Below are 14,605 nucleotides of genomic sequence, written 5' to 3' on the forward strand. Positions count from 1 at the left end.
TTTTTTTTTTTTAAAGATTTTATTTATTTATTTGACAGAGCGAGAGAGCACAGGCAGGGGGAACAGTAGAGAGAGAGGGAGAAGCAAGCTCCCCAATGAGCAGGGAGCCCTATGTGGGGCTCGATCCCAGGACCCTGGGATCATGACCTGAGCCGAAGGTAGATGTGTAACCATCTGAGCCACCCAGGTGCCCCTTGTCGTTAATCTTTTAAGTAGAAAAGAGAGAGGCAGGTAATTTAAGCGAGAGAAGCCGTGGTGCTTGGTCATGGATGGCCCTGATTTTATATGCTCCTTCTGTGACCACATATGGGGGTTGTCCCAGATCTCTGTGCTCTCACCTTTGAAACAGTTCCAGGTGAGGATTCAGAAACTAGAGGGAGTGACATCTAATTATTACTAATATTATCTTGGGTATCAGAACTTTCTGAAAAACCTTCATGTCTAATGTCTGTTCTTAGAGTTCTGATTCCTTTGGTTCTAAACATATCAGATAGGGTTTCAACAGGAAATAGAGACCATTCTGAGTGTTTCTTGTTTTTGCTTTTTTAAAGGTTTTATTTATTTGTTTATATGAGGGAGAGAGTACGAGTTGGGGGAGGAGCAGAGGGAGAGAGAGAACCCTCAAGCAGACTCCATGCTGAGCATGGAGGCAGCTGTGGGGCTCGATCCCCCAACCCTGAGATCACAACCTCAGCCAGAATCAGGAGTCGGGCGCTCAACTGACTGAGCCAGGCGCCCCAAAAGCAGAAAGGGATTTAGGTGCTCGTGCGGAAGTGTCAAGGGGCTGGCAGCAGGGAAGTCGGGCCTGTTCCAAGGTCATACCTCCTTAGCTGCAGTCAGTGTTCAGGAAGCTGTTCCTGCCTCTGCCACCGCAAATACTGCTGTTCACCTGTCCCAGTCTCCTAGAGTTGGCGACTGGACAGTGGAATATGGAGTCTGGCCACCAGGCTCATGCCATAAGAGATGCTTCTCAGGCTCCACAGCCCAGAAAGATGGCCTCTGCCTCCCTTCTTCCTTCCGAGTCTCTCGTGAGTGAATCTCATCAGCAGAATCTCTGTCACATCGAGAACGTGCCGCAAGGACCTCTGGGAAGTGTGTTTAGGGCAGGATTGGACACTGAGCCAGCAGACAGTATGCAGCACTTAAGAAGAGGAGGGACTTTTCAGGCTTGGCAGGGAAGAGTCCGCCCCCTTCACTGGCCAGCAGTTCTCCCGTCAAACAGCAGGCTTCTGCATGCCCACCTTACCCAGCCTTCCCTCTCTGGCTCCACAGCAGTCGTACTGTCCATTCCATATTAACTCAGCTGCTCAAGACGGAAAGGAGTTAGGGGCACAAAGGACCCACAGTTGGCTCCCCCAACTGTAGTTCATGTTTTCTGGGTAACTTCACAGTGGTAAAGTGGTGGGCATCCTGCTGCCAGTCAAGAAGAAAGCTACACACAAGTACTGCCTGTGGTCCCTTCCTTTTAGGCCTCGGGCACTTGTCCCCTCTACGACCTTATCCTTGGCCTTGTGGCTCTCCATTACTAGGTCAAGCCACACTCTTTAGTGGTCAAGAGTATTGGCTCTGGAACCAGACTGCTGGGGTTCAAATACTAGCTCTGCTACTTATTAGCTAAATGGCCTTGGGCAGGGGCGCCTGGGTGGCTCAGTTGGTTGAGCATCTGACTCTTGATCTCGGCTCAGCTCTTGATCTCACAGTCATGAGTTCGAGCCCCACATTAGGCTCTGTGTTCGGTGTGGGGCCTAGTTAAAAAAAAAATGGCCTTGGGCAAATTAGAGTTCACCTCTCTTGATGGGGAGAACAATTCTGATATGATAGTGGGAATAAAAGAGTTGCTTTATAATAACCAAAACATTCACTCAATCAGATTGCTATTGAGTGCCTCCTGTGTCCCAAGGAGTCTACCAAAAGCTGGAGTCGCAGCTCCAAGCCTTCACTTCCCTCCGCTATGGGAATAATAGTAGCAATAATAATATTTATGGCACAGGATATTGAAAAGATTTAATCAAATGATCCATGCAAAGGACTTAGTGTAGTGCTTAGCACATACTAAATAACTAATATTCACTCTTGTTATTATGACACACACATAAAGCTTTGAACAGTAATAGCCACCATCTGCTGTGCTCCCAGGATCTCCTTGCTTTCTGTTCCCAACAGCCAGTCCCCAGCACCACTGGCCAGCATCCAGGCTGATCTGGCAGTACTGAATACTGGTCAGCATCCATGCTGACTGGTCAGGCATCAGGGGTTCCTGTGGTTAGATGTTTTTAATATCACACAGCCTTCACTTTGGGTCAGAGGCTCTCGGGCATATCCAGAGAGACAGTATTTTAATTGAATGTTGTGAGAAGAGAAATGCTCTGTTGCTTTGTTGTCTTATAGACACCATCAGGAGAAACTGGAGGCTGGGAGCTGTGATCACCAGCAGGATTCACCAATGCCGGGAAAGCCCGGACAGAAAAGGAAGTGGGTGGAACAAAGACAAGATTTTAGTCAAAAGAAATTGCTAGAGCCAAAACCAAAAGGTCTGTATGTTTCATCAAGACTTACCGACTAAAGTAGATAAAATTCTAGAGCTGAGCAAGCCCCCGTTTGTATTTTCGTTTCATACTCAGTATGTGTGAGTGCCTGGAAAATGCCCCTTGTTAGTTTTGTGAAGGGAGGGAGGGAAGGAGAGGAAAAGGCACCTCGAGCTGATTTCTCCTACAGTGATCCTTAACCTTTGTGGTAGCCTAGATCTCTTTTGAGAATCTGATTCTGATCAAAACGATGAACCCTCTAGCCAGAAAAACACATTGTTGTGTTCATTTTGATGCAGGGAATTATTAGCAAAGCAGACCCTGGAGCTGTGTTTTCTTCTTTTTCCCAGATGTGCCAAAGGTAAAACTGCTGTGTGGGGCAGATTTATTGGAGTCCTTTGCTGTTCCCAATCTGTGGAAGAGTGAGGATATCACCCAAATTGTGGAAGACTATGGGCTCATATGTATTACTCGGGCTGGAAATGATGCCCAGAAATTCATCTATGAATCTGATGCACTGTGGAAACACCGGAACAACATTCACCTGGTAAACGAGTGGATCACCAATGACATCTCATCCACAAAGATCCGGCGAGCCCTCAGAAGGGGCCAGAGCATTCGCTACTTGGTACCAGACCTTGTCCAAGAATATATCGAAAAGCATGATTTATATAGCTGTGAGAGTGAGGAGAAGAATGTCGGGGTCATCCTGGCTCCTTTGCAGAGGCAAGTTGCGGACGCTAACTCATAAATCCTACAGAATGGTATTTTGGATTTCCAGCTTGGGAATTTGGAACAGTCTGGGTGTTTGTAACTGGGAAGAGGAATTGTGATCCTGTTTCATAAACTAAAGCTTCTTAAAAGTTTGGTAAAAATCAGAAGTAGATTAAAATCAGGTTTATCATTTTATTGGAAATTGCTAAGATGAAGGTTTTCAATATAGTCTTTTTTTCTTTCTTTTTTTTTTTAAAGAATGTACAAATCCTTGAATCTTTAAAATGGGATTAATGGCACTAAAATCAGAAGACATTCAGTTTAACTACAAATACGAAGTCAAAAAGGACATTTTGGCTTGACCACGTAAGAGGAACAAAGTGGGAAAAGCAAGAGTCCATTTAAAATGCTAACTTTAGGGGACGCCTGGGTGGCTCAGTCCGTGAAGCGGCTGCCTTCAGCTCAGGTCATGATCCCAGGGTCCGGGGATCAAGCCCCACATTGGGCTCCATGCTCAGCGGGAAGCCTGCTTCTCCCTCTCCCCTACTTGTGTTCCCTCTCTCCTGTCTCTCTCTCTGTCAAATAAATAAAATCTTTAATAAATAAATAAATAAATAAATAAATAAATAAATAAATAAATAAATAAATAAATAAAATGCTAACTTTAGGGGTGCCTGGGTGGCTCAGTTGGTTAAGCATCCAACTCTTGGCTTCGGCTCAGGTTGCGATCTCGCAGTCAGTCATGGGATCGAGCCCCTTATCAGGCTGTGCATTCAGCGTGGAGTCGGCTTCAGATTCTCTCTCCCTCTCCTGCTCACTCTCTTTCTTAAGTAAATAAATAAATTAAATCTTCAAAAAAAAATGAATATCCTAACTTTAGCTATAAAGGGAATTAACATTTTGTGCATGCTTGTTTCTAGGCATTCTTCACCAAGGGTGGCCAAGGAAATAAGTCTTAAAATAGTGAACTTATAAAATGCACCACTAATCAGTCATCTTCAGCTGTAAACTTGATGCTAATGGTTCAGTCTCTCTGGCACACATCCGAAGTTGGCCAGTTAAGTTTTGCCAAGACACGTATGCCTGGAGCTCCACCTTTGGCCTCAAATGTTCAGAAAGGTGCACCGGTGTTTCTGCTGCCCACGCAGAGGTAGAGAAGCAGTGTGGGTGTTAGTAACTGGGGAAAGGAATTGTGAACCTGTTTCATAAACTAAAGTTTAGAAGTTTGGTAAAAACCAATAGTAAATTAAAATCAGGTTACATGTTATGCATGTTCTCTCAGCACAGCCTCTGGTGGCTCTGGCCATCTGCCATCTTGCTGTCTTCAGGAATAACTTCAGGGATGATGTCATGCTACCTGGAACAGAGAGAACCACAGAGAATGAGGGAACTTATTCAAGGATTTTATTAAATATCAGTGCTCTTAGCCTTTTTTTTTTCTTCCTCTTGGCCTTTCTTAATAGCTTAATAAACCAAAGATGAACAGAGATCCTACAAACATGGGAAATGCCGCACTGGATGAGCTCAGCAGTCCCTCCTGCTCAGAATTCTGGGCACTGACAAATGGCTGGTTGGAAGAACGCTCCATGATCTCGGTCTAAAACTCTCTTGAGTTTCTGAAGAGCCTTGCTGCTTCTGTTCCAGCCCTCTGTGAATCTGCCATTTGTGAATTTAAGCAGAAAAAGGGTCTACGTTCTTACTCTTTTCCCCATGTCCTTTTATATGCACTTTAACCAAAGTAAAACTCCCAAATAATAATTGAGGTCATAGCTTTTTTTTATGTTACAAGCACAAGCTTGTGATACAGTTGGATGCTGATTAAAATTTTGTGAAGGTTTTACCAACTGGTAAAGCAGTAAGACTAGAAATAGCTTTTTATAAAGTAGTTTTATGATTCAGGAAAATAATCCTGTGATAGAAACAGGACTAAAGTTAAATTTCTCATGACAGTACGATAATTTACTTTTTTGCAATTTATATTTCATACTTACACCTAGATAAAGGGCTTATGACTCTGTGGAAGGAAAAAATACTTAAAACTATGCAGTTGTTCAGTCAAATCTGAATACACAGCCTGCAAAGGGACAATGTGAAGGCCAGCCCACGTATCTTCTGCAGCTACTGACTTTCTTACTGAAGCCAGCAGGCCGACCTGACGAAGACCAGGAGGGGTGAAGAGGCTGCCACCAGCGGGCTTCAGTCTCTGCTGACGGAGTGACAGGTTAGAGTCTCGGATCGCAGAGATGAGGGTCATTTCTCCCCCTCCTTAGCTTTTTGGAGTTGAGAGTTGAAGCGGTCCTGAAAAAGAACCATCTAGAAGCAGATGAAGCTACTGAAGTGTGTAACTTTGATTTCTGCTCCTGGAAGACTGCACTTAGCTCATCTGGTGTGTGTACGGACTGCAGAATGCTAGAAATGCTAGAAATTTCTGTTACTTTGTAGAAACTTCTCTTATACCATGGTGCCTTCCTACTTAGAAGTGCCCAGCCATGCTCAGCTGTGAGTATATTGACCTCAGGACCCACTGGGTAAAGCATTTGAGGACCTCCCAGGAGACTTGGTAATAGTGAAATGATCCTGTTGTTTCGCTATTTATGGATCAATACCTTTGTACAGGGAACAAGCTGCTTTTAGCTTTGTCCTAGTACCAAGGATGCTGCTAATGCCACAGCATAATGACATAGTTTTGGGTGACCCCAAGGGCAGAATTTCCTGTTTTGAAATGGAAATTAGAACAATGAACTTCACAGGGGAATAAATATTAATAATTGTGACTTCCATTGAGGAAGAGGAAAATACGCCACTATTTCCTATTATGGCTTTTTCATAATCTGCTTTTGTAATGTGAATTTTGAGTTTAGCAAATGTGTCAAGCTGGTGTTTTGTGTGTTTGATGCTGGTGTTTTTTATGTGTTGTACTCCTTTACCCCTTACATCGTGTAATTTGAGTGCAGCAAATGAACAAAAGTCTTTTACTGGCAGCTTAATTCGGTTGAATGTACAACATCTGGAGAATTTTTTGTTGTTTACCTGTTTAGGGGACAAGTGTGAACAGTAAACCATTTAGATAAAGAGGAAAGGGTTCTCCTTGATGATCAGGGTAGAGATTGAGTCAGAGGCATGATTTAGGCCCATCTTGCATCAAAGGATGCTCTTTCTTTTTCTGTCATCTTGAGGGTCTCCCCACAGGGTGGAGGGAAGCCGTCGGGGTCAGCATGCCTGGCGGCAGGGGGGCTACTTTTCTTACCCCAAACTCTGATTCACTTCTGTCAGCCCAGAAGTCACCATATCGTGAAATGGGCTCCTTTAGCATTGACTTCTGGGTGCCACAGGACGTCCCTTCCACTGCCATCCTCATACCCGTTCCCACAGGCCTCATGATCTAGAACATTCATCACAACGTCCACCCACCTGTGAGGCTGTACGGTGTCCATCTCTGAAATCTGTACCTAGCTTAGCAGTGGTGCTGTTTGAACTTCAGAATGCCAACACTTACTGAGCACCTACGGTGTGCTGGGCGGGTGTGAGTCGGAAAGAAACAAGGCACAGTTAGGTGATTGGTATAAATGACACACCCGAGGCTCGAATGAGCAGTTTGTCTTCAGAGCCTGGGCTCTTAACCTCTTTATGCCTCATGTAACATATTACTCTTCAAGGAATGAAGTTGTAGCCAAATCTTGGCGTTTTCATCCACCCCAAGTGGACGAGTACAAATAAGCACACTTGCAACATATGGTAGTCTGACGGGGACATGTGATGTGTTCTGAACGCACAGAAGGACCCAGTGGAGCCTGCCCGGTGTTAGCAGTTCCTTGGAATAAGGGCAGTGAATGCCCAGAGCGGGGAGTGGTAGGAGCCATGGTTCACTCTTCATCAGCAGAAGCAGGAAGAACGGCACCCAGACGCCCAGGCCAGTACCGCAGTGCCACCGGGCAGCACTGTTCCCTGCAAGACAGAGCAGAAGCAGCTTCTGCCCCAGACGCGGGTTGCCAGCGCCAGGCGTGCCAGCCAGCTGACTGCGGGGGGAGGGTGGGGGGCGGTCACTGACTCCCAGAGTCTCCTTCTGTAGAATAATGCAGTGATCTCTGGGGTCCCTCCAGCTGTGAAATGAGATCAGCCCGATGGAGAGTTGGCACCTGTCCCTTCTCCTCCGTGTGACCAGGAAGCATTTCTTGGAACACTATTATTATGTGAAGTGCCAACGGGGAGCACACGAGTACAAGTCGGTCTCTGCCGCCAGGTCGCCTACAGTTAGGTGGCGAGAAAAACAAAGACTACATCTGGAGCATCAGCAAGGGGCTCTCCGGTATCACTGCTGAGGGTTTCCTAAACGTGAGCGCCCTGGGGCCCTGCCGGCCAGGAAATCAGGGTGGAGGGCCCTCCAGGGGGAGCTCCTTACACTGGGAATGATTTGTCATTTGTCCGAAGGCCAAGGAGTCCTATTTCTGTTCTGTTTGGGGGGCTTTTGTTTTTCTAATGCGGGCAACCTTACGCAGGAGGAACAACCTACAAGGAGATACTGAGAAGGCGCGCCATGCCACTGTATGTTACCTCAGTTGTATGAAAGGCTCGCAGGAGGGTCTGAGGAGCCGAGGACAGTCAAGGAAGAAAGGAGGTATTTTTTTTTTTAAATCGTTTGCCCTATTCGGTCCTCCCCAAGGTCTCAAGAACAAACCGCTGCAAGGGAAATCAGAATAAGTGAGAGCCCCAGATCTGGACGGCCTCATTGGATCTTTCTCTCTGCGGCACAACACAGAAGAGCAAGGCTGAGGGCCCCGGTGGGCTGTGTTTGGCCCAGCTCCGGGAAGCAAAGTCCCGGCTACCTTCTTCAAGGTACATTCTTGGCATCCAAAGTTTCTCTGGATTAATAGGCTTTAAAATAGTGCAGCTAGAAGTATCACTCCCAGACCTGAGCTTCCGGCCACATTGTTCTCGTTGAAATAGTAGTACTCAGGGCGCCTGGGGGGCTCAGTCGGTTAAGTGTCCGCCTTCGGTTCAGGTCATGATCCTGGAGTCCCGGGATGGAGTCCCGCATCGGGCTCCCTGCTCCGCGGGGAGCCTGCTTCTCCCTCTCCCACTCCCCCTGCTTGTGTTCCTGCTCTCGCTGTCTCGCTCTCTGTCAAATAAATAAATAAAATCTTAAAAAAAAATAAAAATAAAAAAAGTAAAAAGCCGTATTTTTAAAATTTTTTTGAAGTAGTATTTTTTTTAGATTATTTTCTTTTATTTTTTTTTAATTTAAATTTTAGGTAGTTAACATACAGTGCAGTATTGATTTCAGGAGTAGAATTCATCACTTACATACAACACCCAGTGCTCACCATAACAAATGCCCTCCTGAATACCCATCACTCATCTAGCCCGTCCCCCACCCACTTCCCTCCAGCAACCCTGTTTGTTCTCTGTAGTTGAGAGTCTCTTACGGCTTGTTTCACTCTCTCCAAAGCTTGCTTTATTTATGAGGGAGAGAGCAGTGCACATGAGTGGGGGGGGGGGGGGTGCGGCGCAGAAGGATCAAATCCTCAAGCGGACCCCGCCCGAGCTGAGCAGGAAGTCCGACATGGGGCTCAGTCCCACAACCCATGAGATCATGACCTTGAGCCAAAGCCAAGAGTCAGAGGCTCAACCGACCGAGCCACTCAGGAGCCCCATAGTAGTATTTTATTTAACATTTGCTAAGTACTCTCAGCAAGTTAAACATGCTCAGAATGGAACCATAATTAGCTCTGCTGCCCTCAAACAGGTTCAAAAAGGCAAATAAGTTACTTGAGACAAGAGTAATTTAATTTAATTTAATTTATTTTCTATATCAGGATATTTTCCACTGCAGGTAAACAGGAATTTCAACTCCAGGTGGTATAAACAATAAGGACACTTAACACCCAGAAGCGCAGATGGAGGGCCGGATTCAGGGTGCGCGAACAGTGAACCAGTGGTGTCATTGGGGACCCAGGGGCTTTCCATCCCCCAACTCTGCAGCTCACGGCCTCCTGAGTCTGGTGCTCCTTCAGTAGGAGGATGGTCACTGTAGCAGGGCTTCCCTGCTCTTGTTCAAAAGTGGGAGAAAGGCTGGCTCCCTAGGGCTTTGTTAAAATCAAAGAAACATCTTTCCCAGCAGGCCTACCAAACTTATCATATATCCTTGGCTGATTCAAATTCATTGAAACCTGCTTGTCCCTAAAACCCATCACTGTCAAAGGAGGTAGCCCTTCTGTGATTGGCTTGGTCTTAAACTAACCCAGATCTCACTCCTAGACCTGGACCAAGCTCCTTGATGGCAATGCTTCTCTGCCTTAGGGGGTGGAAGGAAGGATGGCAGGAAGTGTCCACAGTGTCCATGCCCTCCTTTGCCCAACCAGTGCCAGACTCCACCAGGTGAGACAAGAGTGGGTCCACTGCCAAGTGCCCCCCATTCATTCCCATCCATTTCTGTCGAGGAGGAGCAGAGTTGGTACACAGGTTTAGGATCTCATCTTGGCTATAATGTTATGATTTACTTGGCCAATATCAAATGCAGAGAAAGAAAGGGCTCAAATTGGCCAAATAAATTTCACCCCTCTTTCCAGAGATAACTTTTGGTCCTAGTCTAGAAAAAAGATCCAAGAAGTGTGGAGGAGAAAATTACTCTTTATCCCACGGCCAAGCTCAGTCTATGTCCACTTCAACTGAAATTCAACTCTATCCATACTACATGGCCCTTGCTCAAGCTAGCCAAAAGCCATACCAACCAGCACAGATGCTAAAATTATTATTAGTTGTTTCTGTGACTTTCATTTTCAGGCCAACATTTAGAACAATAAGATTTTAAAGGTAGGAAGTAAGTGTGACTTCTCCGTGTCCTGTTCCTTTAGTTTTCTGGAATTTAAATAGGCTCCATGCTCCAGAATCTGGTCAGAGTTCATCGTTCTCTGCCCATTAAATGGCAAAATATAGCTAATCCAGGATTTGATATCAGCCTGTCATATTCCACCAAAGGAATCAATGTCTTATAGTTAGGAGAATCAACAGTCTCATTCTGGGTGGGCCACTCTCGTTTCTCAGTAAAAATGGCATTTCTCCTTTGGAAAAGGCTGCAGCCATTCATTCAACAAACATTTATGGAGCACATACCAGGCACCGTGCTAGGCCCTGGAGATGCTGTAGAGGCAAATGAGATGAATGTGGTCTCTGCCCTTAAAATTTTTTTTTTTTAAGATTTCATTTATTTATTTGAGAGAGAGAGAGAATGAGAGAAAGCACGAGAGGGAAGAGGGTCAGAGGGAGAAGCAGACTCCCCGTCGAGCAGGGAGCCCGATGCGGGACTCGATCCCGGGACTCCAGGATCATGACCTGAGCGGAAGGCAGTCGCTTAACCAACTGAGCCACCCAGGCGCCCTCTGCCCTTAAAATTTTAATGAAAAAGGGAGTCAGTAAACAAACCAAAAAAAGATAATTGTGGATTATGATAATTATAAGGAAGTAACTAGAGATGTGATGCAGAGTAGGGGCGCCTGGCTGGCTCAGTCATTAAGCGTCTGCCTTCGGCTCAGGTCATGGTCCCAGGGTCCTGGGATCGAGCCCCGCATCGGGCTCCCTGCTCTGAGGGAGGCCTGCTTCTCCCTCTCCCACTCCCCCTGCTTGTGTTCCCTCTTTCGCTGTGTCTCTCTCTGTCAAATAAATAAAAATCTTAAAAAAAAAAAAAAGAAATGTGATTCAGAGTAAATGGATATTAGAAACGTATCAGAAGACTGTCCTAAAAAGGTGATTCAGAGATTATTGAAGAGAGTCAATTATTTTTTTGTCCACATTCTAAACCAACTGAAAAATAAAATGAAAAAAGCAACAAATGAATGAAAATAGCATTTAAAAAATTTTTTTAAAGTAATCTCTACACCCAAGTGGGCTCAAACTCATGACCCTAAGATCAAGAGTCGTATGCTCCACGGACTGAGCCCACAGGCACCCAGAAAATAGCATCTTTACAACTGAGGAAGTCTGATAAACGTTCAAAGTTGAAGCCTGCTGTGAGGCTCAAAGCGGAATTAGGTAACCGTGACAGATTATGTGTTTTCCAAGATGGCTGTTATGAGACCTCCCATCCCACTTGCTCTTCTTACAATGTGACATTGAGAAATGAGGTCCAAGTTCCCTCCCTTTGGACTTGGGTAGGTGTGTGACTCCAGCGGAAATGACGTCATGTGACATCGGAGACTAGGGCATAAAAGACAGTGCGGCATCTTACTGGTTCTCTTGGAATGCTCCTTCTCAAAACCCAACCACCCATGCTGTGAGGGAGCCCAAGCAGCCCATGGACAGGTCCCCCCATGGATAGGAACCTGGCTTCTGGCCCACAGCCCTGGCTGGGCTCCAAGCTAAGACAGCCAGCACTAATTTGCTAACAGTGAGAATGAGGCATTTTGGAAATATCTTCTTCTACCCTGCCAATGTAGGGTCAGGGTACTCCCGCTAATACTACATGGAGCTGGGATGAGCCTTCCCCTGCAAGCCATGCCCAAATTGCAGATTTAAGAGGAAATTAATGATTTTTGTTATTTTTAAGCCATTAAATTGGGGGGAGCAATAATAGCTTATATACTAACTCCCCTAGACTAGACTTTGGAGCAGTCAACCAGAGGGAAAGTTTGGATCTGTAAAACAAATACACTCTCGAGGGGCGCCTGGGTGGCTCAGTCGTTAAGCGTCTGCCTTCGGCTCAGGTCACAATCCCAGGGTTCTGGGATCGAGCCCCACATCGGGCTCCCTGCTCGGCGGGAAGCCTGCTTCTCCCTCTCCCACTCCCCCTGCTTGTGTTCCCTCTCTCGCTGTGTCTCTCTCTGTCAAATAAATAAAATTAAAAAAAAATACACTCTCGAGTCCATGTCAAAAGGGGAGAAGGAAAAAGTGGAAATACCCTGCATTTAGAATGTTTGATAGATTAACTCTACCCAGTAGAGAAAACTGGTTCAGTGGCTGTGTGCCTAAGGCAAGCAACACATTCTAGGTTTTCCTGGAACTTTTCCACTTGGAGCAGTGAAAGTCCCATGTGTTGGGCATTCCTTCAGTCCTGGGGAAACCAGGATGGGTGGTCACCCTTGCTGCCCCCAAGCAGAGAACTCATTCCACTTCCACGAGAAAGAAGTAGGTTTGGAAAGAAGCCAAGGTGTTTAGGGGGAATTTCTCTCCATGAAGAGCATGATTAGAAAAGACTGTTCCCCTAATTGTGACTTTTGAACTGGAAGTCAAAGGAGCTAACCATGCAAAAACCAGAGAAAAACATCCCAGGAAGAGGGAACACTGTATACAAAGACCCTGAAGAAGGAAACAAAACTGCTGTGACTGGAGCTCCTGAGTTGGGGAAGACAGAATGTAATACTGTTGGAGAAGTATCCAGAGGCCAAATCAGGAAGGGCTTTATAAACCATAGGAGAGAGTGCAAATTTCCTTTTAAGAAAAATAGGACAACACCTAAGGGTTTTAAGTAGAGGAGTGAAAAGATCTGAATTACTTTTCTCAAAAGCTTGCCCTCCTGGCTACAGTGTGGAGAATGGTTTGGTGGGATCAGAGGGGAAGCAGCAAGTCCAGGGAGGAGGCAAGACATGATGGCAGCTTAGCTTAGGATAGAACCTACAGGACTTGCTGACGGATTGGAAATGGATGATCAGGGAAGAGAGAAATCCACAGTATCTACTGGGTTTTTGGCTTGAGCAACCAGGTGACTGGTAAACCAGTCATGTGGTTTATGGAGACAAGGAAAGCGAAGAATAACTATTGCGTGCCGAGCTGGATGTGTTCAGTTTGAGATGCGTTTCAGACATCCAAGTGGAGACACCAAGCAGGAAGTGAGAGGTGGCACAGGAAGTCAGAAGTCAGGCTGCCTGGGTTTGAATCCAGACTCTCCCACCAACTGTATAACCTCTCTTTGTCTCAGTTTTTGTCTCTGTCAAATGGACATAATAATGTAACTATTGGAGAAGTAAGATTTTGTGACGAATGATAATATACGCAGTAAGCGCTCAATAAATGTTAACTATTAATATATTTGAGTCTGCAGCGCCTGGCTTGCTCAGTTGGTAGAGCATGCAATTCCTGATCTCCAGGTTGTAAGTTCAAGCCCCCCCATTCGGTGTAGAGAACTTAAAAATAAAATCTTGGGGCACCTGACTGGCTCAGTTGGTAGACTATGCAACTCTTAATCTCAGGGTCGTGAGTTCAAGCCCCACATTGGGTGTGGAGCCTACTTAAAATAAAATAATAAAAAAATAAAAAATAAAATCTTTAATATACAAGTATATATTTAAAGATTTATATTTAATATATAATATAAAGATAAATAATATAAATATTTTGAAATATATATAAATGTAAATCTTTATATTTAATATGTATATTAAATATAAAGATATATTTGAGAGTCTGGAGCTCATGGGTGAGATCAGAAATAGACTCTAAGGCGCCTGGGTGGCTCAGTTGGTTAAGCGACTGCCTTCGGCTCAGGTCATGATCCTGGAGTCCCGGGATCGAGTCCTGCATCGGGCTCCCTGCTCGGCAGGGGGTCTGCTTCTCCCTCTGACCCTCTTCCCTCTCGTGCTCTCTATCTCTCATTCTCTCTCTCTCTCTCTCTCAAATAAATAAATAAAATCTTTTAAAAAAAAAAAAAAAAAAAAAAAAAAAAAAAAAAAAAAAAAAAAAAAAGAAATAGACTCTAAGTTTTGGAGCCAGCCTATATGGATGGTGTTTGTGACTAATACTGAAGGTTAGCCTCCATTCCCAACCCTCTTCTCTGTTGCCTTTCTCTACTGTCAAGACTGAAGAGGAGATGGGAGATTCCTCAGGCTCCCTTGCAGTTAGAAGTGGCATGTGACAGGACGCCTGGGTGGCTCAGTCATTAAGCGTCTGCCTTTGGCTCAGGTCATGGTCCCAGGGTCCTGGGATCGAGTCCCACAATCGGGCTCCTTGCTCAGTGGGGAGTCCGGTTCTCCCTCTCCCACTCCGCCTGCTTGTGTTCCCTCTCTCGCTGTGTCTCTCTCTGTCGAATAAATAAATAAAATCTTAAAAAAAAAAAAAGAATGGCATGTGACATAGCTTTGGCCAATGACTGTAAACAGAAATCTAATGACGGGATAATGGCAGGTGGTGCTTTCCCCTTTCCTTCTCACCTGGAACGTGGATGTCCTGGCTGGAAACCCAGCGGCCAGTTCATGATGGCGACGTAACCAGCAGGCATAAAAGGCCAGGAGAATCACAGCGACGCCACTTTGACCTTGGGGAGTTGCCAAATCATCACCCATCCCGGGACTGCTTGATAGTTAAGAGAAACAAACCTCTACGTATGTTGAGACCACCAGAGTTGGGTTTCTTGGCCGGAGACGCTAATTGATGCCATGCGT

The 14,605-nt window shown here is 45.5% G+C and overlaps 1 protein-coding gene across 10 annotated transcripts in view; it reads left to right on the forward strand.

The window, feature by feature from the left end:
- The window catches only part of NMNAT1 (nicotinamide nucleotide adenylyltransferase 1), a 29,894-nt gene extending 21,591 nt beyond the window's left edge, over positions 1 to 8,303 (forward strand). For 5 of the 10 annotated variants that reach the window (XM_027608309.1, XM_027608327.1, XM_027608335.2 and 2 more), the window contains 2 exons: positions 2,389 to 2,531; positions 2,876 to 3,773. In XM_027608309.1, coding sequence (XP_027464110.1) covers positions 2,389 to 2,531; positions 2,876 to 3,276 — 544 coding nt within the window. In that variant the 3' untranslated portion in view covers positions 3,277 to 3,773. Of the gene's footprint in view, positions 1 to 2,388; positions 2,532 to 2,875; positions 3,774 to 4,702 lie in introns of those variants that run through there. The other 5 variants (XR_003522613.1, XR_003522614.1, XR_003522615.1 and 2 more) reach the window with 5 other exon arrangements.
- Positions 8,304 to 14,605: the final 6,302 nt, after the last annotated feature.

The sequence above is a fragment of the Zalophus californianus genome, chromosome 4 (assembly GCF_009762305.2).
Source record: "Zalophus californianus isolate mZalCal1 chromosome 4, mZalCal1.pri.v2, whole genome shotgun sequence".
Taxonomy (NCBI): Eukaryota; Metazoa; Chordata; class Mammalia; order Carnivora; family Otariidae; genus Zalophus; species Zalophus californianus.